Source organism: Fringilla coelebs (assembly GCF_963513975.1).
Source record: "Fringilla coelebs genome assembly, chromosome: 10".
Lineage (NCBI taxonomy): Eukaryota > Metazoa > Chordata > Aves > Passeriformes > Fringillidae > Fringilla > Fringilla coelebs.
The window spans coordinates 17836178-17862365 of record NC_140036.1 but is presented as its reverse complement, the minus strand read 5'-3'; the positions used below and the strand labels follow the sequence as shown (position 1 = coordinate 17862365).

The 26188-nt window shown below is 39.1% G+C and overlaps 1 protein-coding gene across 5 annotated transcripts in view; it reads left to right on the top strand.

Annotated features, from left to right (window-relative positions):
* ATP11B (ATPase phospholipid transporting 11B (putative)) overlaps positions 1-21368 on the top strand; it is a 61969-nt gene extending 40601 nt beyond the window's left edge. For 2 of the 5 annotated variants that reach the window (XM_084212516.1, XM_084212514.1), the window contains exons 25-29: positions 700-838; positions 4076-4141; positions 4422-4525; positions 5149-5314; positions 16560-21368. In XM_084212516.1, coding sequence (XP_084068642.1) covers positions 700-838; positions 4076-4141; positions 4422-4525; positions 5149-5314; positions 16560-16778 — 694 coding nt within the window. In that variant the 3' untranslated portion in view covers positions 16779-21368. Of the gene's footprint in view, positions 1-699; positions 839-4075; positions 4142-4421; positions 4526-5148; positions 5315-9109; positions 9196-16559 lie in introns of all 5 variants that reach the window. The other 3 variants (XM_084212518.1, XM_084212515.1, XM_084212517.1) reach the window with 3 other exon arrangements.
* The last annotated feature ends 4820 nt before the right edge of the window (positions 21369-26188 follow it).

The window sequence follows — 26188 nt, the reverse complement described above, 5'->3', positions numbered from 1 at the left end:
GAATTGAAGCTACATAGTTCTTATCCAAAAAGTTAATTAAAAGGGATGTTTTAAGAGAAGTGTCTTTTTATGTCAACCATGTTATGAGTGAAGAGCACTGAGCGCTTGGTCAGCTTACATGATTGACAGCCTTCTCCTCCATTACTGGAGATGAAAATCACTCAGACAAGGAGAATGAAAAACTAGGACACCATGATTAGGGGAATCACCACAAAAAATCCTTTACCAAGAGGAGGAGTGATTTCCTGTAGAATTAGATGTCCTCCCAGTGGTAGCATGTTGCACTGCATACTTTTTGGAGAAAAAAATAGGTATTTTTGTAAAAAAGAGATGTCTCCTCTCAGATGTTTCTGTTTTTGTAAAGGTCTTTTAAGCACAGCAAGGGGTAAGTATCAGGGGGATCTGGCTTTTTCTTCCTCTTGCAATTCCACCTCCAGGGACAAGAATTCTAATTTGTGCTCTTCTGAATTTGATCCATTAGAGACCCTGGCCATTGGTGACCTCTCCTTAAAGGAGACCCAAATCTTGAGAGCTCAGAGTTCTTTTTTTGCCCATGATTTATGTATTTTTTTCATATGTCAGCATTAATGTGTCTTGGTGCAGTTGGAAGTTACATTTATTCAAAGCAGTAGCAGTCATGCAGTGTGGATAGTTGATTGTTATGGACAGTATGAATACAAATCTGTTTTATTTCTGCAGAGACATCAGTAAAAATGCCCATCTGGGGTTTAAACCATTTCTTTACTGGACCATCTTGGGCTTCTTTCATGCATTTGTTTTCTTTTATGGCTCGTATCTTCTAATGGGAGAAGACACTTCTCTGCTGGGAAATGGCCAGGTATAATATCATAAGTCTTATTCTACCACTGTGTTTTTGTTGGTATTTCTTAATGCTTTTTTGAAAAATCTTTCTGTGTCCAAAAAATTTTGTTTTTATGAATTACAATTATCAAAGATTCTTTGTCAGTATTTGTGTGTGCTCTCAAGAGTAACATTTCTTAGCATGGAAATTGTAAGGTGTTGTCAGAAAGCATATGTCCCTGAAGAACATATCTTTCAAGATAATAGGTGTATCATGGTTGTATTAAACTTCATTGTATTCCATAAACTGTTTTGTCAAAATCCTATTTCATAATGTCAGCAAATGAGAATTTATATTCATTCATTCAAAATCATTTTGAATTGGACTTAATTGCAATGTCAAGCAAGAGAAGCAATGGTTTCTCTTCAGTAGCTGTTATAAAGTTAGGCTGAAAGTTGACAAAAGTCTTAAAGCTTCTCCTGAAAATGTTATTTTAATTACTCTGAATTTTTCTAAATGTATTGGTGCAAGCTGCTTTTAAATTATGCTATTTATTCAGTGAGTGTTTTTAAGGCCATACTTTAATGAAATCATCATACACTGATTTGACACTTTTTATTTTAAAGATGTTAAAGTTCACAGGAAGAATAATTTTACAAAAAACTCTAAAGTTTGCATGAAACCATTCCAAGTCTGTTTCCTTATTTCCCTTGGTTCTGAGTTACTTAACTCAATTTAAAACCATTAGATACTGATTTTTCCCTTGTTAAACATGGGTAGTAATGGAAAAATACACTTCCTTCTCATTATGCCGTACTTAATACTGGCATGAAGAACTTGCCAATTCTCATAATGCTTGGCAGAGTTAGGGCACAAGGGACAAAAGCAGCATCCTGCTGAATTCCCAGTGTCAGCTGGTGCCAGGGAGTGAGTGTGAGCTCAGGAAGTTTAGTCAGAAATACAGTGATGTTCAAACAGGGAAGAGAATGGTCCTGAGGGGCTGCAGGTGGAGCTGGTGGTTGGCAGAGGGAGGAGCAGTGAAGGGAGAGTGGTGCAGCCACCTGGAGCACCCATCACATCATCAGATGATTGATAAAAATATTAAAATAGTTGTGCTTTAGACTAAAATGTCTCTTTCCAGCTGAGGCATGAGTGTGTCCTCTCTTGTCATTCATTACAAGCTGTGGGATTTGAAATTCTTGTGAGCTGGTAAAGGTCCTTCAGGACTCTTGTAATGAGGTAATTTTAGACTATGAATCAGTGTGTGTGGTGCATCCATCTTCAGTTGTCAAAGCACCTCACTTCAGAATTGCTTAGTAAATGTCCACGGGGCAGGAAGAGACTTCTCCCATTGTAATTAGTAACAACTGTTTGGTTTGGGGAATTGCCAGCTGCCCTTTAGCTTCTTATGTGACATGACTTCAATTAAATTCTAAGACTCTTCTGGGTTTTAGTTACTCTGCCTCTCTGTGTTTGCTAAAAGATATTGATTAGAAGTGGTAGAACTGTGTTGCAGTGAAATATCTGCATTGCAAATTTAATGTGTGCCTGAAAAAGCCAAAATTAAGGGCAAGAGGATTTTGTGTGCTGCTGAAGTGCTTTCTTAAGTCCTCAAGAAGTGATCACCTGTAGAGAGAGATCTGTGGTACAGGGTAGTGTTGGTGCAAGGCCTCACGTTTCCATTCCAAGTTCTCAGTTCAGAGCACAGCAGAATAGAAGAGATTGTAAATATTTTGTTAATGCTGGTGCTTTGTTAGGCTTACCTCAACACATTGTGCAACAACTTGATCTTTTAGTTCTTTTTTCTCCCCCCTTTTTCATGCCGTGCATGTCGTCAGATATTGAAACCTAACAGGCAAATGGTAAGAGTTTAGAAGAGGAGGAGATACAAAATATTGTATCTGTTACTTCATAGGATTAAAGGATGCAGCATCCGCAGTGTAAATGTGTTCAAAAATAAAATGGTGGCAAGAACCTGTTTGTGTTTTGCATTCTAACTCTGTGACTATTGAGAGCAGTGTTAGCAAAGACACTTTCTTTCACAGGTCACTCAGGAGAAGTTTATTTTTACTTTTAAGATGAATATTGCAGCAGTTAACAATAAGCACATTACTTGTTAACCATTACTGTTGGTGGGACAAGTAAATCCAAGGCTTCAAAAAGGCATGTTGCCACAAAGATCTTTAAAATGAAATCCAGACTCATGGCTGCCTCTGTTTTATACCTTATGTATAGATGAGAGAAGCAGTTGTGAGATCTGTCCTCAGGCTGTTGGGATTTTTTGTCAGAGCTCTGCAACAAGAACTACAACTGTGTGAATCCCAGTTCTGTGCCCCTGTGCTGTACTGACACATCAGCTCTAGGATGACCCTGGTTGCCTGTCTGCATGTGGTACCTTCCTCCTTGCTTGCTTAGTCTGCTACCAGTAAACACAGAGTTGAGGATTTGGTCATTGTTCAGTTTGTCATTGGCAAAACCAGCTGTGAAACAGCAAAATCTTCCCTGTGATCCCCCAGCCAGTTCCAGGCTGGACCTGGTGTAGAATGGCAGCCCTGAGTAGCATGTATGTAGATAGATACAATCTCAGCATCCCTGCTCGGTTGTCAGAGCTGAGATTTTATTGTTGTAGACCTTGTTCAGAGTTTTGATAGTTTAATTTATGAGCACAAGAGAATACAAAAGTGACAGATTTCAGTGTTTCAGAATTAGAGCTTAATTTTGTGTTTATTAGCCTGGAAACAAAGTGTCTTTTCCTTAGAATTTTCTTTATAAAATACAATGGCACCATTATTTTTGAATTGTATAATTGTGCTTGGGGTTAAAAGTGAACCTTCATTTGATGCTGCATGTTTATAATTATCTGGAAGTGTTTAAACTGAAAAGTGTTTTGCAATTAAAGAGAATACCTTCCACCCAATCTTTCCTTTCTATTCGACGCTTAGAATGAATTGATCAAATTGATGTCTTCATTTCCCTATAATTTCATATTACTTTTTTGGCCTTTTTTTTTCATATTTCATGTAGCCTTTGTGTTGGTTTGTTTTGAACTAAGAAAAGAGATGACTTGGGGGTTGTTAATTATGCTCTTATCATAACCTCTGTTTTTTCTAGTAGTTTGTGTTGTACCCTCCTTGCTTTTTTCATGATGATTACTTGTCACAAGCTTATGTCTTATTTCTTTAGTGTAGCTGACTTGAGAAGAATTTAACTTACTGTGAATGCCCTTAACTGATGGTTTTTTCTTCCATGATTTTTGCCTTGCCATTTTCTTAGATGTTTGGGAACTGGACATTTGGTACTTTGGTCTTCACCGTTATGGTTATAACTGTTACGATGAAGGTATGATATCACACTGCTCTTTGGGTTTGGATGTGTAGGCAAATATGTAATAAAACAGCAATTTAAAATTGATTCTAAAGTTACTGATTCTTGAGGGTTCCAGATAAGTGATTTTTATGTTTCGTTTAAACAGTGGTTGAAATTTTTCTTTAGTTTTTGTGTGTTACAACAATATTTAGTGTTTGTGCTGGAAGTTCATAAGTGTGTTCTGACTGAATATTTATAATTTTCTGTGAAGTGGGTGGAAAACAGAAGCTCACTGAAGTTATCTCTGTTTTAGATGGCACTAGAAACTCACTTCTGGACATGGATAAACCATTTTGTTACTTGGGGATCCATTGTATTTTATTTCATATTCTCCTTGTTTTATGGGGGAATTATCTGGTAAGTCACACCACCCCCCCCCATCCTTTTTATCACATGTAATATCAATGAAGCTAAAAAACACTGAAATATTATGTTCTACCATCTTGCTCTGAATTTTGTCACAGGTAAAAAGGTTTTATATCTAGACTGGCCACTTGCTTTTGGTGAGTCTTTGAAAAATTTAAGAAGTGCTGCTGTGCTGTCCTGTGCTCAAGGACACACAGTATCTGGCTGTGACAGCCTGTAACTATAAAGGCGTTTTTAAGAAGTAAATAGGTTCCCAGAGGTGCTATGTAATAGGTGAATAATTGCAACAGAAATAAAGATGCTGGGGTTTGAATCAGTAAAGTGAAGTATTTTTGCTTGTAATTTGGAGTCTGGGGAGATAGAGTGGTGATGGATTCTCTGCAGCACAATTTAAATCAGAACCTTTTCCTCCAAAGTTCAGTATCCCCATTCCCTGGAGCTTATGGGCAGGTCAGGTCCAACAGGTTGCTGGACTTCACATGGACATGGTGCAGTTGTGTTTCTGCATCCTGGGTCTCTCTGCTTGATGTAAAATAAGATACACTTGAGACAGCCTGTGCTGTACTTTTGTTCCTAGAAGTTTTTAGTAATTGCCACTTCTTTTAACTTTTCAGGCCATTTTTACATACCCAGGACATGTACTTTGTATTTGTTCAACTGTTGTCAAGTGGTTCTGCTTGGTTTGCCATAATCCTCATAGTAGTTGCTTGTTTGTTTATTGATGTTGTGAAGAAAGTGCTGTACAGACATCTGCAACCAACAAGTACTGAAAAAGCTCAGGTAATGTTATGCTTTTGTATCCAACTTGGCCAATAGTTACCGTCTTACATTGCTGTCATGTTTAGTTTAGACAAGTGTTCTCATTTCAAAATACACTTGTTAATTTCAAATTGCAAAAGTGAGGACGCCAGTTTACAAGGCAGTAATGTTGATGTTTAGTAATTGGCAATAAGAAGAATAGAATTATTTGAAGGGGTCACTCAGTCTTTTGCATCTCAGCTTGCAGCTGTATGAAAGGATAATACTGCAGATTTTTATACTGCTTTATAGCTGGTAACTTACTTTTTGTCTAGGTATTAGAAGTATTAGAAGCTACTGCTCTAATTAGCACTGAATAGTTCTTAAAATGTGATGGAAACAATAATTGTAAAAATTACTTTAGTAAAACTTGTTTTAATTAGTATTTCTTAAATCTCAATCATTTCATATCCTATGCGTTTGATTGTTGATTCTGTAATTAAAACTAAATTCCCATGTGGCAGTTTCACAGATTCATAGACAAGGTCTAAAGTTATGCTGTGGTAATGAAATCTCCCTTCTGCCTGACACAGCCTACAAAAAATCATTTAAATAATTCTGGTGAGATTAGACTGTCTTTAAGATAAATATCTTTGAGTGTTTTCTTCTTTTTAGAGACAGTTATGGAAAAGTCATCCTGGCCTATTGTTCTAATAGTAATTGTCTCTCTGGTTTCAGTTTTCAACATTTTATCTTTTGATACTTCTTCTAAACTGAGAAGGTCTCAATTACAGTTTTTGTTTTATTCACAGTTAGCTTTGTGATCAAGCTAATATTAGCACTGGTAGGTAGATTGGACTTGTATCTTCATCAAAAAGGTTGTTTTAGAGTCTTATCATTCTTGTGTTCCTCCTGTAATTTTCACCCTTCTTCAGCCTCATCTTGAATTTTGGATTTCACCAGTGGACCCAATATTCCAGCAGACATCAGTGCCAAGTACAGAAATAATGAGTCCCCAGCTATTTTCAGATTACAGAATAACATACATCAATAACCTGTTGTCTTCTGCATCTTCTACACATCTGCAGGTGGTGATGTTGGTTTCTTTCAAGGCATTGATCAGAGCCCAATTAACATAGGGCCAAAAATAGTGAAAGTGTATGAAGAACCCAGCTGACAGAGTTATCCCATGCACAGTTATGGTCTGAAACCTCTCAGCAGCTTTCTGTCCACCTGTGTGCCAGATGGATTTTGTGGTGTCCTAATTGCTTAATGCGAGTGGCACTGAGCTCTGTGCCATGCAGAACTGCTGGCTGCACTGCATCAGTGCTGCTGTCTTTAGCATCTAACCTTGTAATTACTTTGATGTCAGTGCACATTGATTTACTTAAATTATATTACCCTTCTAATATGTGTGTTAAAAAAAAAAAAATCCACCTTCTCCTCATTTGCCTAGGATCAACATCATGCTGATAAGCCTACTGCTAGCCAGAATATCCCACTAGTCCCTTTCAAAAATTGGAATATTGGCTGCTTTTTCCTGTCTTGGAATTCAGGAGCTAAAAGCCAAAGTAAATAACCACTGGCTTTCATAAGACTGTTCAGGTAGACCTGGTAAGGCTCTGGATTGCACATTACTGCACTTCTTGGGTTAGAATGTCTGATATTTACCTATCTTTTTTTCTCTCTTCAAAAACTAGTGGTAACATTTATCAAACACTCTTTTTCCTTCCCTGCTGTACATCATCTGTTACTGTCTGGCACAGTATTGGTGTGGTTCTTCATGTTCTTGGTTTTTCATGTTCTTGAAGTGCTTGAATGAAAACCCTAAAAGCCACATGGATTTCCTGCCTTTATCCATATACTTCCTGCTACATTCTCTTGCTTTAGGACTCCTTTCTAAAGATTTTTTGGTTCAGTTTGATTCCATTACAGCTGTGCAGTCAAAGACACAGTAAGACTTTTTATTTTTAAAAACGAATCTTGATGAATATGTAACTCCTTTCCTGTGGTTATAGCTTGATTCCTGGCCATGGGGATTTTGCTTTGTGCATCTTTATTAGTTATCTTTTTTCTTTTTATTTATTTGCTTTCTACTATGCACTTGACAGAGTCAGCACTGAGGTCTCTGTTTACCAAAATATGTCTTTTCTCTGAATATTCTTAATTCCTAATGCTGCAAAGTCAAGGTATCTGAAATGGGATTTGACCAGAAATTCTTCAGCAGCCATCCAGTGGTTTCTCTTTGTGTGTCTGATAGTGAAATAATAGCTACAAATGTATTTGCAAAAAGAAGGCAACTCTTTGTTCCTTTCTTGAGGTTTAATCTGTTGAGAATTTCCTACTCTTGCTTTAATGGGACAGTCAGCTCCACTGGATTCCATTCACTGTTCTTGCAGTGGGGAAGTGGATATAGCTGAAGAGGAGCAGATCATCAGGTTAGCACATTTGTTGTCAAGAAGTGACAGAATGCTTCTTTTATCATCATACCTCATTTGGGTTTAAAATTCCTAGTAAATATTTTTCTTTCCGTTTCCAAGCAGAGGAAGAGACTGACTTTCAGATAGAAAGGGTTTGGAGAATATCTTTGTCCTAAATGCTAAGGGTGATGACTGATGCTAATGAATTCTGTGGAAGTCATTGAAGGAATAAATATGGAACTTTGTGTATTGTCCTTTAAAATTATTTTTCATTGTATAGGTGCACCCTCTGTAAAACTGAACATGTTCAATTATTCATTTTTAATTGTAGGACTACATTGGTATATTTTCATATTGGGGGAAAGAAAAAGCTTGGTTTATAGTTACTATGTTTTTATTATGGCAAGATAAATTGTTACATGCCCTAGTTCCTTGTTTTTAAATTGCAGCTTTTTAGGTTATTTGTTTCTGTCTGCCATAATTTAAATTCTAAAGTCATCCCTGGAGCAATGAGCATAATACACATTTCTCAGCTGAAAATGCTTGCCCCTGTTGTTTTAATTTTTCAGAACTTTTTGTGTGTGACTTACCTTAGTGCACTGAATTCACTATATTTGTAGGAATCTGCCTTACTTTGATTTTATTAAGGTGATAGCATCAAGTGTGAGTTTGCCTCTGATCTGTTAGATGTTACATGTAGCTGTTTTTCATAAGTGAGCAGAGAAATTTAACTGATATGAGAGAGAAATTTAATAGGCTTTTAAATGTAAATATTGTTCTTTTACAGCAACTTAAATCTGTGTCGTTCATTTTGGGAAACTAAAAGTTAAAAATTCGACAGGCAAGCATGAGTTGAATTTTATAGGGATGAGCTTGGTTAACTTCATGTTCATTAATGCACTTAAGGTGAATGTGTGTTACTGTATTTTCTTTTTAGTTTTGCTGTGTTTCAAAGGTTTTTTGCTGGCCTAAAGAAAAGCCATCTTTGATGGTTTCATAAGATGGTATGAGGTCAGTTGCCCTGAAGAAGCTTGTGGGCAATTTCTCAATATAGGTCTTTTACAGAATCATGCAGGAGGAACTGGACAGTAAGGTAAATGTGAATCAAAATATAAATCTTTGAGTAAGGATAAATCACCGCACTGTTGAGGGAAAAAAGCAATACAGAATAAAGGTGTCTGGTGAAGCACAGATGTAAAAGTGTGTAGGCCTTTTCTCTCAGTATGAAAGCAAAGGTACTTTGCCAATGAGTGGCTGTGATGGTCCCAGGAGCTGTCTTGAAGGTACCAGGCTTGTGTTCTGTATATGATGTGTATTCCACTTAAATAACAATGTGTTGTCCTGTGTCTTTCTCTTAGAAAATTACTGCTGCTACTTACTGACATGTATGTTCCATCCCTTCTCTGTCCAATTGTAGATGTACTCCAACAGAGTTGCTTTAAGTGACGAGTTCATCGCACTGCAGCCATTGTCCAGGGCCAGGAATCAGCTGAGCAAAATTAGGTAGAGTAGGAGGGACAGTTCCTCATCAACTCTTATGCATGCTGAAGGTGAACTAACCAGTGCTGAGAGAGATGGGAAGAGGCATGAATTAGTGGGGTGAGAGGGCAATACATGTAGTGCAGAAACATTCAGTTTGGTGATTTCTTGGCTTTGCTCTGTGTTTCTGAGCCAAATGCTTCTCCTAAGTAGCATGTGTTGGACGTGCTTTTTGTTTTTTTAAAGGAAAAAACATCCCTAGCATGATGTTCAACTTCCAGAATAAAGATCAGCTGTTCTTGCATCCATTTTGAAATAATCGTAGTTTCTAGCATGGTTATGATGCTTTTGTTTTCTTTATGATAAAAATTAACAGTGCGTTTTGCATGCTGGATAATTTCAGCTTTATAAGGCTGTGACAGGAAGATCCATGTACTTCAGGCAGCAATTTCTTGCAAGTTATTTGCCCATTTTAATTTGCTTTCAATTGTGTCAGAAGAGCAGATAATGTTTGAAGCTTGGGTGCGTCCATACCCTTGTGCAGCTGAGGCTTTTTGTGTCTGTTTTGTGCAGCTGTAAATTGAGTGTTGTTGTTTTCAATGTGTATAGATATTCCTAAAGGCATTTGGCTACAAAGTCCCAGAAAATTATTCAAAACAAGATCAAAGCATACACGTGTCTGTAGGTAAAACATGAGTCTGCAACTCTTCAAATGCACTGAGTTCAGCACATGAAATGCTGTCAAATGCTGATTCTCTTTTGTATGACTTAAGCATTCATTAAGACTTAAGCATACATCAGCAATGTCTCAGTCTAATTCCACATCCTACAGCAAGAATTAATGCAGAGATGGGATTCCTTTTAAATATTTTTCAAGGTGACTTTGTTGTTAAAAATGTGCAAATAGGTGCCTAGGAGAACCAACTAACCTACATTTTACGGACTTAATTGCTGTTTGTTAAACCAAAAGAGGAAAGTTTTGTGTTTCCTCTGAGAGTGCACTACAACTTTACAAGGCAAAACTTGAAGTGGCCATTGTGTTGTGGTTTAAGTGACCCCAAGGTGAAACGCAACACCTTGGATTTCCAAACACCCCGGGGATAGTGGTGGGCTGGTTTTGTTTTGTTTTGAATTCAGCATTTAATATCTTTAAAGCAGGCAAAGTACAGTATAGCTTTTGAAAGCTGTTAAACTTAGCAATATATTGGGGAGGTTCCTCTGCAAAAGCCTTTACAAGTTAGCTTTTCAAATTCTTAGTTTATCACGTATCTTGGTTTATCAAGTTACCTTTTAAAAACTGTGGATAAGCAGATGTAAGTTTTCTCAATTAATTATTAAAGTGAATTACGTCACACATCATAGCTATACCAAAGGTTTTAGAACAGATAGTTCTGCTAAAATTTCAAAAACTAAACACATCTTAATGGTTATACAGCTGGATAGTCAAAGAAAAATAAAACTGTCTAGGAATGCAGCACTGTAGCCATTAAAATGCTAAAACCAGGAGAATCCTTGCTAATGTGAGGCAATTTTCTTCATATTAAACTTAGGGAAGAGTTGAAAAAAGAGGAAATCTGTTTTGTCCACGAGTAAAAAATGATTATGCAAATCCAATTCTCTTGTAAGTCAGAATTTTTGCACTTGAGTGTCTGATAGTACCTGAAGTACAAGCACTGGCTGCTTTCTAACGTGCAGCTGAGCTTGTAAAGTGCAACAAGAAGCAAAGAAAGATTTGGGTTTCTCTGATTCTTTCTATTGTCTTTGCACAAAGTTCAGAAGTTACCCTTGGAACCTTGGCTAAAACAGTGAAAAGGAAAATCAATTGATAGACAGAAATTACTCACTTCACTATACTAAATAAAATCTAATTTTAGATTGAAGAGTGTGAATTGGTTTCTGTGGTTTTCCCAAAGCGACAGGGCAAAGAAGGCAAGGAAAACTGTGAGAGCATGACACAAAACAACTGCCTGGTGAATATGTAGCTGTAAAGCAGCTAATCTGTCACACCTCATTTGTACGTGCCCACCCAAGGATTGCATCCTTTGTGACTGCAGAATGCATGGAGGTTGATGAACAGACTTTGGCAGGTTTTTGTTGTTTGTAAATATGTATTAAGTGTCTCAAGAGGAGCATAACTCCAGGTTAAACTGAGTTGTGCCTTGTTCTGCCAAAATGCTTACTCTTCTCTTGAGATCAAAAGAGGACTTCTTTTATGAATGCAAATTAAAAGAGAAGTATGATGTTACAATAATTTTTTGTTTCTGTAGGCTTTGTTTCACAGTGTGCAAAAAATGTTCAAGTTTATATTGAGTACATTGGTGATGTACAGTTAAGATCTTTGAGGGGATCTTCTAAGTATCCAGGTGATTCCTGTAAGTCAGAATTGCAGTCGTTTGTGCCTGTTAAAGTCTTGCCTCTGAACTTTACTGTCCCTTCTGGAATGTGGGCTGAAGAGGAAATGAGGCAGCACAGGCAAGTGCAGGTGTTGTGCTTCACTGGAGTCTGGCAGAGCACTGCTTTCTTTCACAGCTGCCTCTTCTGTTCTTAGAATGTGTGAAATATGTACCTTAGGGTACTAACTGGGACCCACTGTATCTCATTCCATATTTTTATCTGTAAAGAAAGTGTTCTGTGTGCATGTATGTCTACATGTCCTATGCTTTGTAAGAACTGTCAGAAATCTTAAGCCACATTTGAGATGTATTACTTGGCCAGATGTTTTAATTCTACTTACTGATGGGATTAACTGTGTTTACAAAGTTTCTACCTTTGGACAGTGTGTTATGAACGGTACCCAGAACTGGGGAAATGTAAGACACCAGAAGGGGTTTTATTTACAGAGAAGGCTGTCTCAGTGCACAGTGTTATATCTGTGGCTCTGGAGCATTTACCTTGTCACAGCCAAACCCTGTTCTTTCCCCATCTTCAGCCTCATGAGTCTGTTGTTGCCTGGTTTTCCCTTCATCTCTGTCTCCAGAGCTCCAGGTCCTGCCTTTAAGGCCTTCATTCCTTGTCTATATTTTTAACTCTAGCTCTTGTTCCATAGGATTCCACCCCTACAGCTTTCAGGTCTGACCCAGCCCAGCTGTGTAGAGTCAAGAGCAGAAAGGTCTTTGTTCCTTTTACAGTCTATGTTTTCTGTAAGGAACATGCAATTTCCAAGAAAATTGTCCTAGTGGAAGCATGAATTCCCACTAGTGAGGTGTGCCAGAACACTCTGATGTGCTGCACTTTGATCAAGGGTGATCTCTTCCCTTACAGATCTGTTCATTGTGTTAGCATAGCTTGGTGTTGATCTGTTGGCTAATCCACAGAATCTCTCACAGGAAGATGAGGAAATGAAGGAAGAATGCACCATTTTGGATTTGACTTCATTCACAGAAATGCACATACTGCTTACTTGAAGAAACCTTGGTCTCATGACTTCAAAATAATGAAATAATTTGGCCCTTGTAGGTTCATTTGGTACAAAGAGTAGAAAAAGAAGTGATAAAAACATCACAGCAGTGAAGTTGTTAGATGTCAACATTCCTATATATTTTCTTTTAAAATTTTAAGTCCAGTTGTTTGGGATTTTGGTATACAGTACATTAAGGGTTAAAGATGGTGAGATTTACAGCAGGGAGCAAGTTTTAATTTAATTTTGGAATAGTAATAACCATCTCATATCAACCTTCTGAAACATCCATGTGGCATCAGAATGTTGGCAGCTGGGACCTGGGCTTAGGAGAATACCCTGCCCTTAGCTTGGTGTACATGATTAAACACATTCCCCATTTCTCAAAGTCCAGACTTTTCAGTGTGATTAAATTTTGGGTTGAAATGTCTGTCTTGTGGCATATGGAATAACCTGCAGTAAGACAAACAAACTGAAATGGTCCTTTCTGTTAGAAGGGGAGAAACAAATAAAACTCCAGAATCTCTAAGAATTTTATATAGATTCCAAATTTGTTGGGTTTCCTTGTAGTCTGTAGAGCACAAAAAGGCCAAACACTTTTAACACGTGGGTGCTGAGAAACTGCATTTGATCCACCAAAAATAAAAATTGCCTCTTGACCTTGTAAATTGCCTTGTTCTCTCAAGACCAGACCTGTGAAAGTTCTTGTAACAATGGTAACTGTTTTAAAGCAATGCAAGCATGGTGCTTTATAAGATCTGTTGCTTTTCTGTCCTTCCAGATGGAAGAAGATAAGGGTTCAGTCAGCTCAGCATGTGACTTTGCTGAAAGCAGGCACAGAGGGGAGGACAGTAGGCAGCTGCTAGACCCATCTTGCCTGCCCGACAGTTCTTACCTCCACTAGGTAGTACTCCCACTGTACCCTAATGTGTGTGTATTTATTTACATATATCATACAGAGACAGTCATTGAGCCATCTCCAAAATGCCCATATTTTTTATATCTGCAAGAAAAATTTCATCATAGAATGTTGGTTTGATTTTTTTTTTCTTTATCAAGCTGAATCATTCTTTAATTCTGCACCTCAGTTGCTTTTTGATTTATTACATCCAATGGGCCATTCTCATATGAAGTATTATGTTTATTGAGATTCCAGATCTCACCTTATGAACATACTTTGTTTGCCACACAAATATTAATAATATCCGGTATTTCTCTCTACTCATTAATTTTTTTTAAGCATTGTCTCTCCTGCCTTGTGTTTCCTGAGGGTTTGTTTCAGGTCTCCAGGGAACATTATGCCTTCCTGCCTTGCCATGACAGGTTTTACTTTGGTAAAAATTATAATCATAAAATTATGACCATAATTGTCCTCCACAGAGAGAAAGTGAGAAAAGGGACTCTCTAGCATATGTATCTTCCTTTCAGGTCGTGGATGTAAATAGAAAAATCCATGTTCACCAGGCAATGATAAACAATATACCTACATATAAAATTTAGTTAGGTTTTTTTGTCCTTAATGTTCTCACAGCATTTCTTTACACTTAACTGTGAGTTTGACAGAAAAGAATTGTTGTTTCCAGACTTATGTAAGGTCTCATTTGCCATTTTAAAAAAAAGTGATATTAAGTTTTCCAGAGGTTGTAGTTCAAGCATGATCCTTGCTTTTTGTATCTAACTTGTGAAGAATAAAGGAGATTCTCCAGAAAAAGAGACACTAGACCTCCAAGATCCAGAGTTGAGGGTTTGCTCCTTGGAAGCTTGTTTGGGTTACTCTTGGTTCCTCTTTCTGACAGTCTTTGGATAATATCCAGGACTCCTGGCTCTCAGGTAACAGAGTCTAAGGAAAAAAATGCTCTGGTTCATCTGATCTGGCATACAGCCACTGTAATGTGACTTTCTGCAGTAAATCTGAAGGTCTGCTTGAGCATAATGGATGAACTAAATACTCTGTTTGAAATCCTGAGTGTAGCAATGTTACCGTTCTGTATTGCTGTGGCCACAGCTGTGAAGGTCTCTCCATCTGCAGTGGGGGGTTTGCCTGCTGAGCTCCAAATGGGAATTCTTTCTGCTCTGTGTAATCTCTTGTGTCACTGCTCTGGGAGCACAGCCTGAGGTGGCTCTGAAGGTCATATTTGTTGGTACTGCAGTGCTGCAAAGTGTGCAGTTCCTGATTCTGGTATCTTCTGTGGCACTGCAGTTGGGACCAGTCATGGTGATCATCACATGATGGTGTTCAGGGACTCAGGCTCTGTTGAGATGTGTTTTGTTTTGTTTGTCTTTTAACCAGAACCCCTTTCAGACCTGTCACTTGCAAATATTCTGCTCCTGCCTCTCAGGTACAGAAGTTCACTGTCACAGTAAATGTTCTGTCTGTGTCCCAAAGACCCCCCAGATGAGTGTGTGAGTTAAAGTATCTTCTGCCTGTACTCAGCCTCTGAGCTGCAGCATCCACAGGATCAGGGGGCTCCGTTTCTGGAGAATCCTGTACATCCCAACAGCTGCTGAGTGATAGTTCTGTGAACATCACAATGAGTGGTGTGATGGCAAGGTCTGGAGGGGCTGTGGGGAATGCGGCACAGGGCTGAGGAAGGGACAGGCACAGGAAAAGATGCATGGAAACAAACACCAGTTCTGTGTGTGTTCCTCCTTATCCTACCAGCTGAGATTTTTCTCTTGTATTTCCAAAAGCCTCTTGTTTCTGTTAGCTGTCTCTTTGTTGTGTAGACTGTTCTTCTGTTGTGAAGCTGTAAATGTGTCCAGCTGCTTGTTTGGGGGGATTAGGAAGAAGAGTGTCTCCACTCATAGTGAACTGTTCCCATAGGGAGCTCTTGAGGTTCTTTGCTTTCCTTGCAGTTTTTGGCAACTGTGGCTGGCGTGGAATAAATTCGGGCTCAAAAATAGAATCTTCAGACAACAGTCAGTGACCTTTAGTGTCACAGTGAAAAGTTGTGGGAAGGTCTTAAGTGAGCTGTGTCCTGTCATGGACTAAGATTCCTTCTCCCAGAATTCTTCTTTCTCCCGGTGTGAGGAGACGGTAGAGTTCAGCCTCTGTGTTCTGTATTTGTTTGACAGGATGCTCTCATGGAGAGTTTAATATGAAATTAAAAAGCATCCCCACACTTCACATTTTTATTTCTCTTTAGAATGGTACTGAAGTCAGTTTAGGATATTCTCTCTGCAGAAGCAGGAAATTCCAATTATGCTGCAGTTGGTGCAGCAGTGCTGTAGAGGAGCACACTGGTAGGTGGCACTTACACCCATACATTTATTGCTGCTTTCTTTCAATTTTATTTCTTTTATTCCTTTTTTTCCTCACCTACAAAACATGAGCTGTTGAAAGAGTTTGTTATGCTAATGCTGAATTATTCTTCATGCTGGCATGAACATGACTGAACCTTTCTGACATTAGCCTTGTTTGCTTTTGGTTAAACCATGTTCACACAATCAGGAATGTGCTTTTGTTCTGTACCAAGCCAAGAGTATCTATGGTAGTGATATAATGTCAGTTATTCTAGGAAGTTGCATTGTGTGCTTGAGGAAGAATTACTTGGGACCAAGTAGCTATGTTGGATTCTGCAGCCTGAAGCTTTGTCTTGATAAATTTCCCTTACAATAGGGCTGAGCTGATATAAATTGTTGTAGGTAAATCAAGGCATCCCAGCTGGAAGTGCATGTGCTCTGCTGTGGGGTTTGGTGGAGGGAATTGCCAGAGTTAGGCAGATGCGGTGCCAGACCATTTCCGTGTGCTCAGCAAGGCTGCAGTCAAACCTTGGGAAGAAGGACAAATTTTAGTGTATGTAGACCTTAGGGAGTGGTTATATTATTATTGTAGTTCTCCTATAAAACTGAAAAATATTCAACACTCTAGCTTTAAGAAAATCCACTTTTCCTGAGTGCTTTTTGGTAACATCTTCATTGCTAGAATTTGTGAGTACTGATTTTTCTTTTTTCTTTTTTTCTTTTTTTCTTTTTTTTTCTTTCTTTCCAGCTTACTGAGGCAGGTTCAGGTATCAACTGCTTGGACTCCATGTGCTGCTTCTCAGATGGGGAAACAGCATGCACATCTGTTAGAAGAATGCTGGAACGACTGATGGGAAGGTGTAGCCCAACCCGGGTCAACAGGTGTGGCATTTCTCTCAATAGCCTTTGCTGCAGACGATTCTCCTATAAACTGGAACCCGATGAGCCTGCAGCAATAGATGTCTAGAAACCAGCTGCAGGTTTTGCTTATCTAAGTAGAAAACGCAACTCTTTATTGTACTTTTTTCATCCTAAAAGATTAGCTTCTTGTTTCTTTTGAGTGGTTTCTTTTGGGATGGGGAGGGGAAAAACAGTTTTCGAAAGATTTCTGTTGAAGTGTTTAGTTCAGCTTTACAAGCTCTTGTGTTGTATCTATCGTAATTTCTCTTGATTTGTACCTTCTTCTCTTTAGAAAATCAAGCCTTGCTCCTGTTTTTGTTCTCCTTTTTATGATTACTTTTTTGCCTTCACAAATCAGGAGTTGTTTGTAAAGTCAAAAGACTTTTCCCTTTGGTTCTTGATGTTCAACCTCCAAATATTTACCTTGGAGCTTGCATTACTCCTGAAGGTTACAAAAGGCTCACATTCCCCCCCTTAAATCTAACTTCATTGTTAGGAGGAGAGCCTTTAAATCTTTCAGCCATTGATTGATATGAAGATGAAATATTTTTGTAGTATAACTTTTATAATCTATTTCTAAAATCAGAGTGATTGACAGAACAGAGTCTTCAGGTTCTAAGAATTTTCAATGTTTTTTGGGTTCCAGAAGGTATATTGTCAAAATCATGTGTGCCATTCCAAAGTATGTGCTAAATAAATCTTTCCTTCACAAACCACGTGTGAAACAAACGTCAGTGGGGTAAAAGCATGTTGAGTAATTGAACATGTCTGCAGAGCAATGCTGCTCTTGCAGTCAGCCCAGCTGGGAGAGGAGCTCTCACTGAATCCTCTCATGTGCCATCTCCCCATTTCCAAACAAAAAGGGATAGCAAACAAATATGGAAATATTTGGGGGTAGAAATAAAAATAGTCTTTTGTACATCGTAATCTCTGTCCCTGAATGATATCATGGTCCTTCATTGGTCAAAAGGCAAACCTGAAAAGACTGAATGTCACACATTTTCAAGGAAACTCATTTTGTATTTGAAGAACTTTGTCTCTTTCAGTTAAAGGTTGTGATATCATTCACTGGGTATCAAATCTCGTGTGGGTAATTTACCCTGACAGCTTTGTCAGCTCTGATTCTGCCTTTAGGTATTGCCTGGTCTGTAGCTCATCTCTGTTGGAACTCTTGTGTTGAACACAGTGTCTGTGCTTTCAGTCAGTCTCTCTCTTCTGGCTTGCTTATGAAATTTATTCAATGTTTCTACAAATCTAGGGTATGAGTATGCAAGAAGTTTCATTCCATATGAAAAATGAACTGTTACTATTAAGTACATTTTTAATTCAAACTTGCTGTGTAGAAAGCGGGCATGATGTGTAAAATAAACAGTTTAATAGAATTTTTAATCTACAAGGTGAGCATTTAATTGGTCTAAAAATCAACATTTTGGTAGCAGTTGCTCTAACTTTTCTGGGGTTTTTTTTCACTTCTCTGTAAAACTGTGCTTTCCAAATGAGGAATTTCTCATGCTAATTGTTATCTAATTAGGGGAGATTGTTAGTTAACAATTGCCTTAGTAACCTGTAGCCTTCTTATAAGGTAGGTATTCTGTGTTTTGTTTTCTGCAATGTATTTGCAGTTTTACAATTTTCTTTGTTCCACTCAAATTTTCTTTCCTTAAGAACTTTAAAATACTTATTGAAGCTAACTTGTATTTGACAGAATATTAAGCACTTTTTTCAAGACTGCTTTTTGTTAGGTTTATTTCCTGCTTACCTCATGTAGTTTTCAGATGAAGTTCCATCTGCCAAATTATTTTAGAGTTCTTAGAACACAGACATTAAGATTATGTTCAATGAATATGCAAAACTATCTTGGTGCTACACTAAGGGCTTGAAGTTCTTTGGGTTTTGCATCTGCCTCTGGTTGAAATTGCTCTGAACAATCTTCTAGTTTCACTTAAATTTAAGTACAGTACAAATAGAAAAGAGATTTTTTTTAAAGTCAGTCATATTTATTTTTTCCAGTGATTTCAGCTCCTTCCACTCAGTATTGACAACCTGGTCTAAAAGTTAAGGGACCATTTTCTCCCTTATTTTGTTAATATGAGAAAGTATTGATTTTTTAAAATTACTAATTGCTTAAATCACATGAAGCAGTTACAAGTTGTGAAATGCCAAAGGTACAATTAAGAAAACTGTTGGGTGATTTTAAAATTGTTTCGGCTTTGTCCATGAGCTTGAGCTGCTTTGTTTTTTATCTAAATCTCCAGAAGATTGTGCAGTCCCGAACAGGATGGTCTTTTGAGTACTTGTACTCTGTAAAGCTAAGTATTCAACCAGGAAGTAGCTGCAAATTATTTTTGTTGATTGAAGTGATGCTGATGAATATGTTGTTTGTGCGAGTGCTGTAGAATGAAGAGCACTATTTTAAATAACGTTGCTGTAGGCAGCTTGTGTTGTATTCTCTGCTTCTGATATTCTGTCAAATAGGATATTCTGTCAAATATGATAACATGAAATCAAACCTTGTATCAAATTTTGATAAAAACTTTGATGAATCAAAGTGACACAAATGCTTGGAGTAGTGGGCCACAGGAATATAGTCTCTTGTGCTTAATTTACTGCTTGTAAAATGTATTTGAGAAGTATTTTCTATAGCTTCATTAGCCAGTTAGAATATAAAATGTGTGGTGTGGTATGTTAAAATGCATTTTGTCTGTCTGTTCCATTAAATTGTCTGTCGACTTGTCAGTCACTAAAATATTAAGAATGCTGGATCACATACATCACTTGTACAGTAGGAATCATTGCTGAATTGTTGGGTCTCCCATTAGTGATTCTTGTGTCAAGGCACTGGATGGAACAGTTCTAAAGAAACAGCAGATTTCTGACAGAGCCTAATTTGGAGGATAAGCTCATTGTGTTTTTATTTCCTGTCTTCCAAACTTCTTCAGCTTTTCCCATACAGTCCTGTAATGCTGTGCAGCCAAGAACAGCATTTCTTCCCAAGCAGTAATCAAGCATAAAACATAGTGAGACCCCCTCTGAGTCAGCAGCTGTGATGGCTGAGGTGGTTCCCTGATGTTTTGAAGTGTAACAGGAAGGGATGGAACAGGTTCCTGGCTGTGGATAAGTTTTGCCTCCCCCATTCTCAGCTGGCATGGAGGGTTCCCACTGGGACATGGTTGTGCTGGGTTCCCAGGGTTGGCTGTGTGCTCCACAGGGCTCTGCTGGAGCAGCCTCACGGTGCCTCTGTACACAGGCAGCATTCACAGCCTCCCAAGGCACAGCACTAACACTTCAGCTGCAAAATAGGCATAAAAACCTCTGGTTGTTTTTATTTTTAGTGATGGAAATAGCTGTAGCTGTGTGCTAACTCCACAGCAGGCATGAACTGGCCTCTGTTTCCAAAGGTCTGAATGAACTGCAGGTACCTACATGAAATTAGTAGATTAGTCCTTTAAAGAGGTAAATTTGCCTGCTCTTGTAACACTTCTATCTTTTGCTCTCATAGACTTTTCTCCTCACCTCCCAGTACAAATACAAGTTCCCAGTCAGCCAAACTTTTCTTTTATTGTTACTTTAGATCATGGAGTTCTTCGGATCCCTTCTATGCCAACGACAGGAGCATCTTGACTCTCTCCACAATGGACTCAGCCACTTGCTGACAGGGACATTTTTGAATGCCTTGTGGAAGCCATGTGGTGCTCACACACCTGTAGCAGGTGCTGAGACGAGCTCAGTGTCCGGCGCTGCCCTAGGAAAGCCCAGAGGACTCCTGAGTCCAGGCAGGGCTTGTCTGGCCTGGCAAAATCTGCACAGCAATTGCCTCCAGGATTTTTTCTAATTATATCTACAAATTGCTAAATAAGTTTTTGGTTTTTTGGTTTTTTTTAAGGAATGCTTTTACCTCTGACCATTTGATCCTTTTTGATGCTGTATGAGCAGATTGGAATCCTACATTTAATACTGGAGATGTCCCTATAGGGCAATGACAGAAATCTTTCTCCTCCCAAATTTGAGTGATCCAGTTTGAATCAATTTGAATCTGCACAATGAAACTTTTAAAAGTTGTGTTTTTAATGATGACCCTTCCTTTTAAACACACATTCATTTTGAGCTGTCTTGCAGATGCTGTCTTAGCAGTTGGCAAATCAATTTTGTTACTTCTGTGGACAGTTACTGTATTCTATAAGCAATCAGTTTAGTAATTTTTGAGAATTAAATGCAATTCAAATATTTATGCTGGTGTATGAGTGGCTAATCTATTAGCTGTTGCTTTGAAAAACACTGTTAACTGTGACAAATCAGTAATTTGGAATAATAAGGGATATAACAGCTCACTGTTTTCCTAAAGTACAATTCAGAAACCAGTCATCTTCTATTATGCCCTGTATGTTTTCTTAACAGTTCTGGCTCCTGACATGGAAAAATTTGTTAAGAATTAGTGGATTGAGCAGAAGTCTCACTAGCATAAATTTTTGAATTATTAATCCTTTTAAAGTTGGGGAATTTTTGCATGTTTTGTTCTTTTTCATGTATTTATATTCGGTCATGTTGTATTTTGAAGATATAATTAATGCTTAATTATCTTCGTCTATCGGAGGGATCCGAGACCTTGATGGCAATGTTTTGATACCTAAGTATGCCAATAAAAACAAATTGCACAGTTGGAGCTCTGGGTGGTGCATCCTGCAGGAGCCTCCCCTGTCCCAGTACAGACCTGTCTGCACGGTGAGGGCTGGGGAGCAGCAGCATTTCACTGTTCCATCAGCCAAGGTGGCTGAAACCACTGCTTGTCCTGGGATGTGGGAGATGAAGTGGAGGTGCTGCAAGGGTGCCTTACAACAGAGCTGTTCATGGCTGGGGACTGGGAAAAGTGCTGCTGCTCCAGGACACCCCCTTTTGTCACCTCTGACAGTGACATCCCATCAATAACTGGAATACTCATCCTGTCGGACAGTTAAAAGTGTAAAGATCCATCTTAAAATTCGCTCTGGGTAAAAACTGTAAATCTTGCCTGCTGCAAACCTGGCTGGCTGTAACTGGGCTGCTGACAGGGAAGTGCATCCCTCTTGTCATCCCCAATTCTCCCAAGTTCAATGAGCAAAGGAACAGGTCCCACTTTCCTGGGATCACATCCTTCAGATGTTCCTTTCCTATAAACAGCTCTGCTGTTCCTTTTCCTGCCCATGACTTTACCTGGGATTATTTCAGCTCTCCTCTTGGAGCTTTGTTTTTGCATTAGTGCCTGGCAGCTTCTCTCAGACCTGAAGGCTGCAGGTACTGTGGAATTTACAAGATCTCAGTACTCAAGGCAACATCTGTGTAGGAAAGAAATTGTCATTGCAACTTTGTTGTTAAATTTCTAGTGACTTGAACTTGCAGCACACGGAATTTTTCCCACTGTTACAGGTAAAGATCAGTTCAGAAATTAAGAAGCTTTAAAAATAAATTATGAGACAAGAAGGAGGAACAAAATACAGCAAACCTTCCTTTTAAATAGGTGTTCAATTCAGCATTCATAGTGCATTTCTGTATCGTGTCTTCAGATGCCTGAGTGCAGTGAAGCTTGAGGTTGAAAATGTCAGTGTGCACTAGATCCCCCCAGCGAGTGCCCAGGGGATGAAGAAACACTAAAATTGAGCCTTGTCTTCTCATGCAGCAGGTATGAACACGTGACTAATCCCACTGCATGGGGCTGAAAACCTGGATCCAGCTGGAGAGGCAATAATCCATCCAATCCCCTCAGCAAAATACACTTCATTTTCAGCGACTCCTGTAACTTGCTTTATATTTCATATCTATCTTAAACCTGGGTTTAAAATAGTAATTTTCTTCCTAGTAGTTTCTCTTCCTAGGAGTCTTCATGCTGCCATGGATACCTAAGAAATACAGAATTATTTTACTACTCTAATCAGATATCTGCTGTTCAGTTATATTTTACACCTCAACCAGAGTGTTTCACCTTTCAGCAGTGCTTGTTTGTCCTGTCAGTGTGTGTGACCGTGTGCCCTCATCCATCCGTGTGGTTCGTGTGTCCTGCCCTGAGCTGGGTTCCTGGTGTGAGGGGAAGCAGAGGCTTTGCCCAAAACCCCACTCCAAGCATTTCCACTGGCCCAGCTCTGTAGGTGATGTATTTTGGCTTTTACCACACCAGTGTGTTGAGTAGATTTGCTCAAAAGCAGCACAGTCGTGTATTTAAAGAATAATTTGCACTCATGATGTGTTTCTTTAAAACCTTCCATCTCCTCTCCTCCCTTTCCCCCTACTTTCCCTTTTCCCAGTGTTTGTAAGGTTACCGAAGAAACTTGCATTTAAACAATTCAGGAAGGACTTAAGAATCCATCCCTCGGCCAAGGTATATTTTTCTATTTGCAGTAAATCTAAGTCAGTAATGTCTCATTGAGTAAGAGCATAGATGTGGTTTGCTTAAGGACAGATTTTTTGGTGTGAAAAATATTTTGTGTGGAAGTCACCGGGGTTTTGTGTCGGTATCACAAATCTTTTAAAAATGCTCCTATTCAAGGAAGAAAGACTTTGTGTATTTCTTTGATAGCTGAAGTGTAGGAGCCAGTTCACTGTGCCCTGGGCACAGTGCAGAGTCCTTCATGAGGGAAACTGAAAAATCCAGCTAAAATTGAGTGTAATGCTGGCATTCACCTCCCAGTGCAAATGTGAACGGGTGGGGGAGGCTTTGCCATGGGGAGGAAAAGTTTTATTATTTACCTTTTAGCCTTGAAATCCATAAAAGCCTGTAGCAGATATTTGTAGTTCAAAGCAAGAGTAGTGTGCACTCACTTTACTATGCAGTGTCCCTGAAGAAGCACCTTCTCCATGGGATCGTGTTCTCTGCAGGTCAGTTCTGCCTCTGGGAAAAACAGGGTTTGGTTTTGTTGCTTAGGAAAATTTTAGTGGCCAAACTCATGCTTTTAAAAGGATGCAGTGGAAAAAAACCTAAGATGTTCTGAATTGGTTCAAAAACTAAAATGTAAATATTCCATTTTAAAATACTCTGTATTTTTTAAGATTACAGCAGGGAAGGGGGGAACAGAAGCTTCAAAGGAAGGAATGCTGGAAACTTTGGTTTTCCATTTTCAGAAAGATTGGAGAAAAGCTTATGCAACTTAGAATGCATATTAAGCACCTATAATTTTTTATAGGAATAAAATATAATTTTCTAGTGCTAGAAGTGTCTCAAAGCTGCAGCCTAAATTATTTTTCATCATTCTGTCTGCTATTGCTGTATTTCTGAATATCTGTGATTTTGGTGAAATTCAGTCTGCCAACGTGCTCAAGCAAAATGTGCTTTTGAAATGCTTGAGGTTTTGTTTTTTTTTTTTTTTTTGTGTAGAATTCCTAATACCTCACCATTGTCACTGCCCTCACCACTGCTTTTTTACACAGATGGCACTGCTTAAAGGAGCTGTTCCTAGAGCTGGGCAAACCTTTCACCGGGGCCTCATTTTAACCTTTATCCTGTTCCTAATTTCCCAGCCAGACTCTCTCCTTTGCACCTCTGGGCTGGGTTTTTTTCCTGAAAATGTTTCTATTGTTGGTTGTTTCGCACGTTCCTTGCTTCTGTTGTTTGTTCCCCGTGGCACGGTTTGGTTTCTGCTCTGGTTTGGAGCAGGGGCAGGGCCGGGGTGCGGGGATGCTCTGGCAGCTCCTTCTGCTTTCTATGGGTTTCTCTCTCCCTTCAGCTCAGTGCTGCTCCAAAGGCGCCAGGACTGGCTCAGAGCCGTGTGTGCTGCCACGGCCGCCTGCTGCTCCTTCGGGGACCTTGTTGTTGTCACCGCGGCTGCGGCGGAGCCCGCTCGTGTCCCCGCGGGGGAAGAGCTCAGCGGGACGCGGGGGCACAAACGCGCAGCTCCCGGAGGCTCCGAGCGACGCTTGCCTGGAAGAGACCCTGGCGGGCACCTCCGTGGCCTGGGGCTTTATTCATCTCTCCTCAGCAGTTTTTAAGGAAATTACTTCGAACTGCAGCAGGTTCTCACCCTTTTTACATTTTGACAACAGGATAAAAGATGATCTGTGGAGCATGCAGTTGAAAATGGTTAAAAATGAGGCGTACCTTACTCCAGGAGGATTTTAATTTGTATCTCAAAGACTATATTTTTACAATTCCTAGTTGCAGTCCCCGAGACAGATTTAGGGTTTTATGCATACAAAAATAACAAATCATCATCTAGACTCCTGATTTTTCACCGAAGAGGGATTGAGCTTGCTTCTTTGAAGGAAAAAACAAATAGTTTCATTTCTGCAAGAAGTAATTTTAAAAGCTGTTGATCTATAATTTTAGGCAGATTTGGGGCGTTGCCCACTGGAAATGAGCAATAAGTAATACAAAGAATTTTGGACCTCTGACACTGTGGCTGCCTCATGTTATTTTTGCTCCTTTGACAGCGAGGCCGTGTGCTTGCTCCTTGTACAGCTTGGTCAGTAGTTGTTTTGAAAATGGTTTATGAAAATTATATTTATTAAATAAAATTTTCACTTCTAGCTGAGTCATTGTTTTAATTATGTAACTGGTAGAGGAAAAGCTGGCAGAGCAAAACCAGGCTTGCTGCACCCTGGCCCAGGAGCAGGGCTGGAGAGAAATCACCAGCAAGAAAAAGATAACAAAGCTGGGCCTGTCCCCACACAATTCTTACAGCCCCCCTCATCTCTCACCCTAATTTGATCCCTCAGACTCCTGCCAGTTGTCCTTTGAACGCTGAAAAAGGCTTAAACGGTATATTCCACAAACACAGAGTTGAGTTTAGAAAAGAGATAGCTGCAGTTTCATGCAAAACATTCAAATTGCATTTAGGCAGCTTTTGCTTACTGAGAATTCCAGAGGCTGGCTGTTGAGTTTTCTGCCAGTTTAAATGGTCAGACTTGGGCCTGAGGTACAGGTGCCTATTCAGGAGCAAAACTCTTGGTTATTTTCTGCAGCTACTTCTACTTTAGTACACTTTGGTAGCAAACCAGCTTCATATTTACAAATCTAAGGCCTATTTTTGATAGATTCAATTATAATTACATCAAGTATTTAATGGTGTGGTCAACTGCTGGAGAGCTCAGAGGCCTGAAGGGCATCACTGGTTTTTGTTTAAAAGCCAACCCAGACAATTTACTGTCCTCAATAAAATCTACAGAGACTTCTGGCAACGTTATTTAAATAAAAGTGTGAATGACAAAAGTTTATTAAATGCATTCTTTAAAAAAAATTATATACTTCTTAAATAAGGACGTCTCAGTACGGATTTCATTGTAAAACAGTTTTGAGGCAAGTCATAAGTTACTTATTAACAGGCTGATCAATAAGGAGTGGCTTTACTGCTGTACTTGAGGCATATCTGAGCCACTGCAGTGTGTGGTGTCTTCCTTCACAAGCTGGGGCACGGCCATGCCCAGGGCTGGGAGAATCAGCTCCAGGTGGGACTTGTAAACATTGGGAACAAGCAACAGGCAAGGTGGAGGAGCAGTTTTTAGACTTTTTTTTCCCAC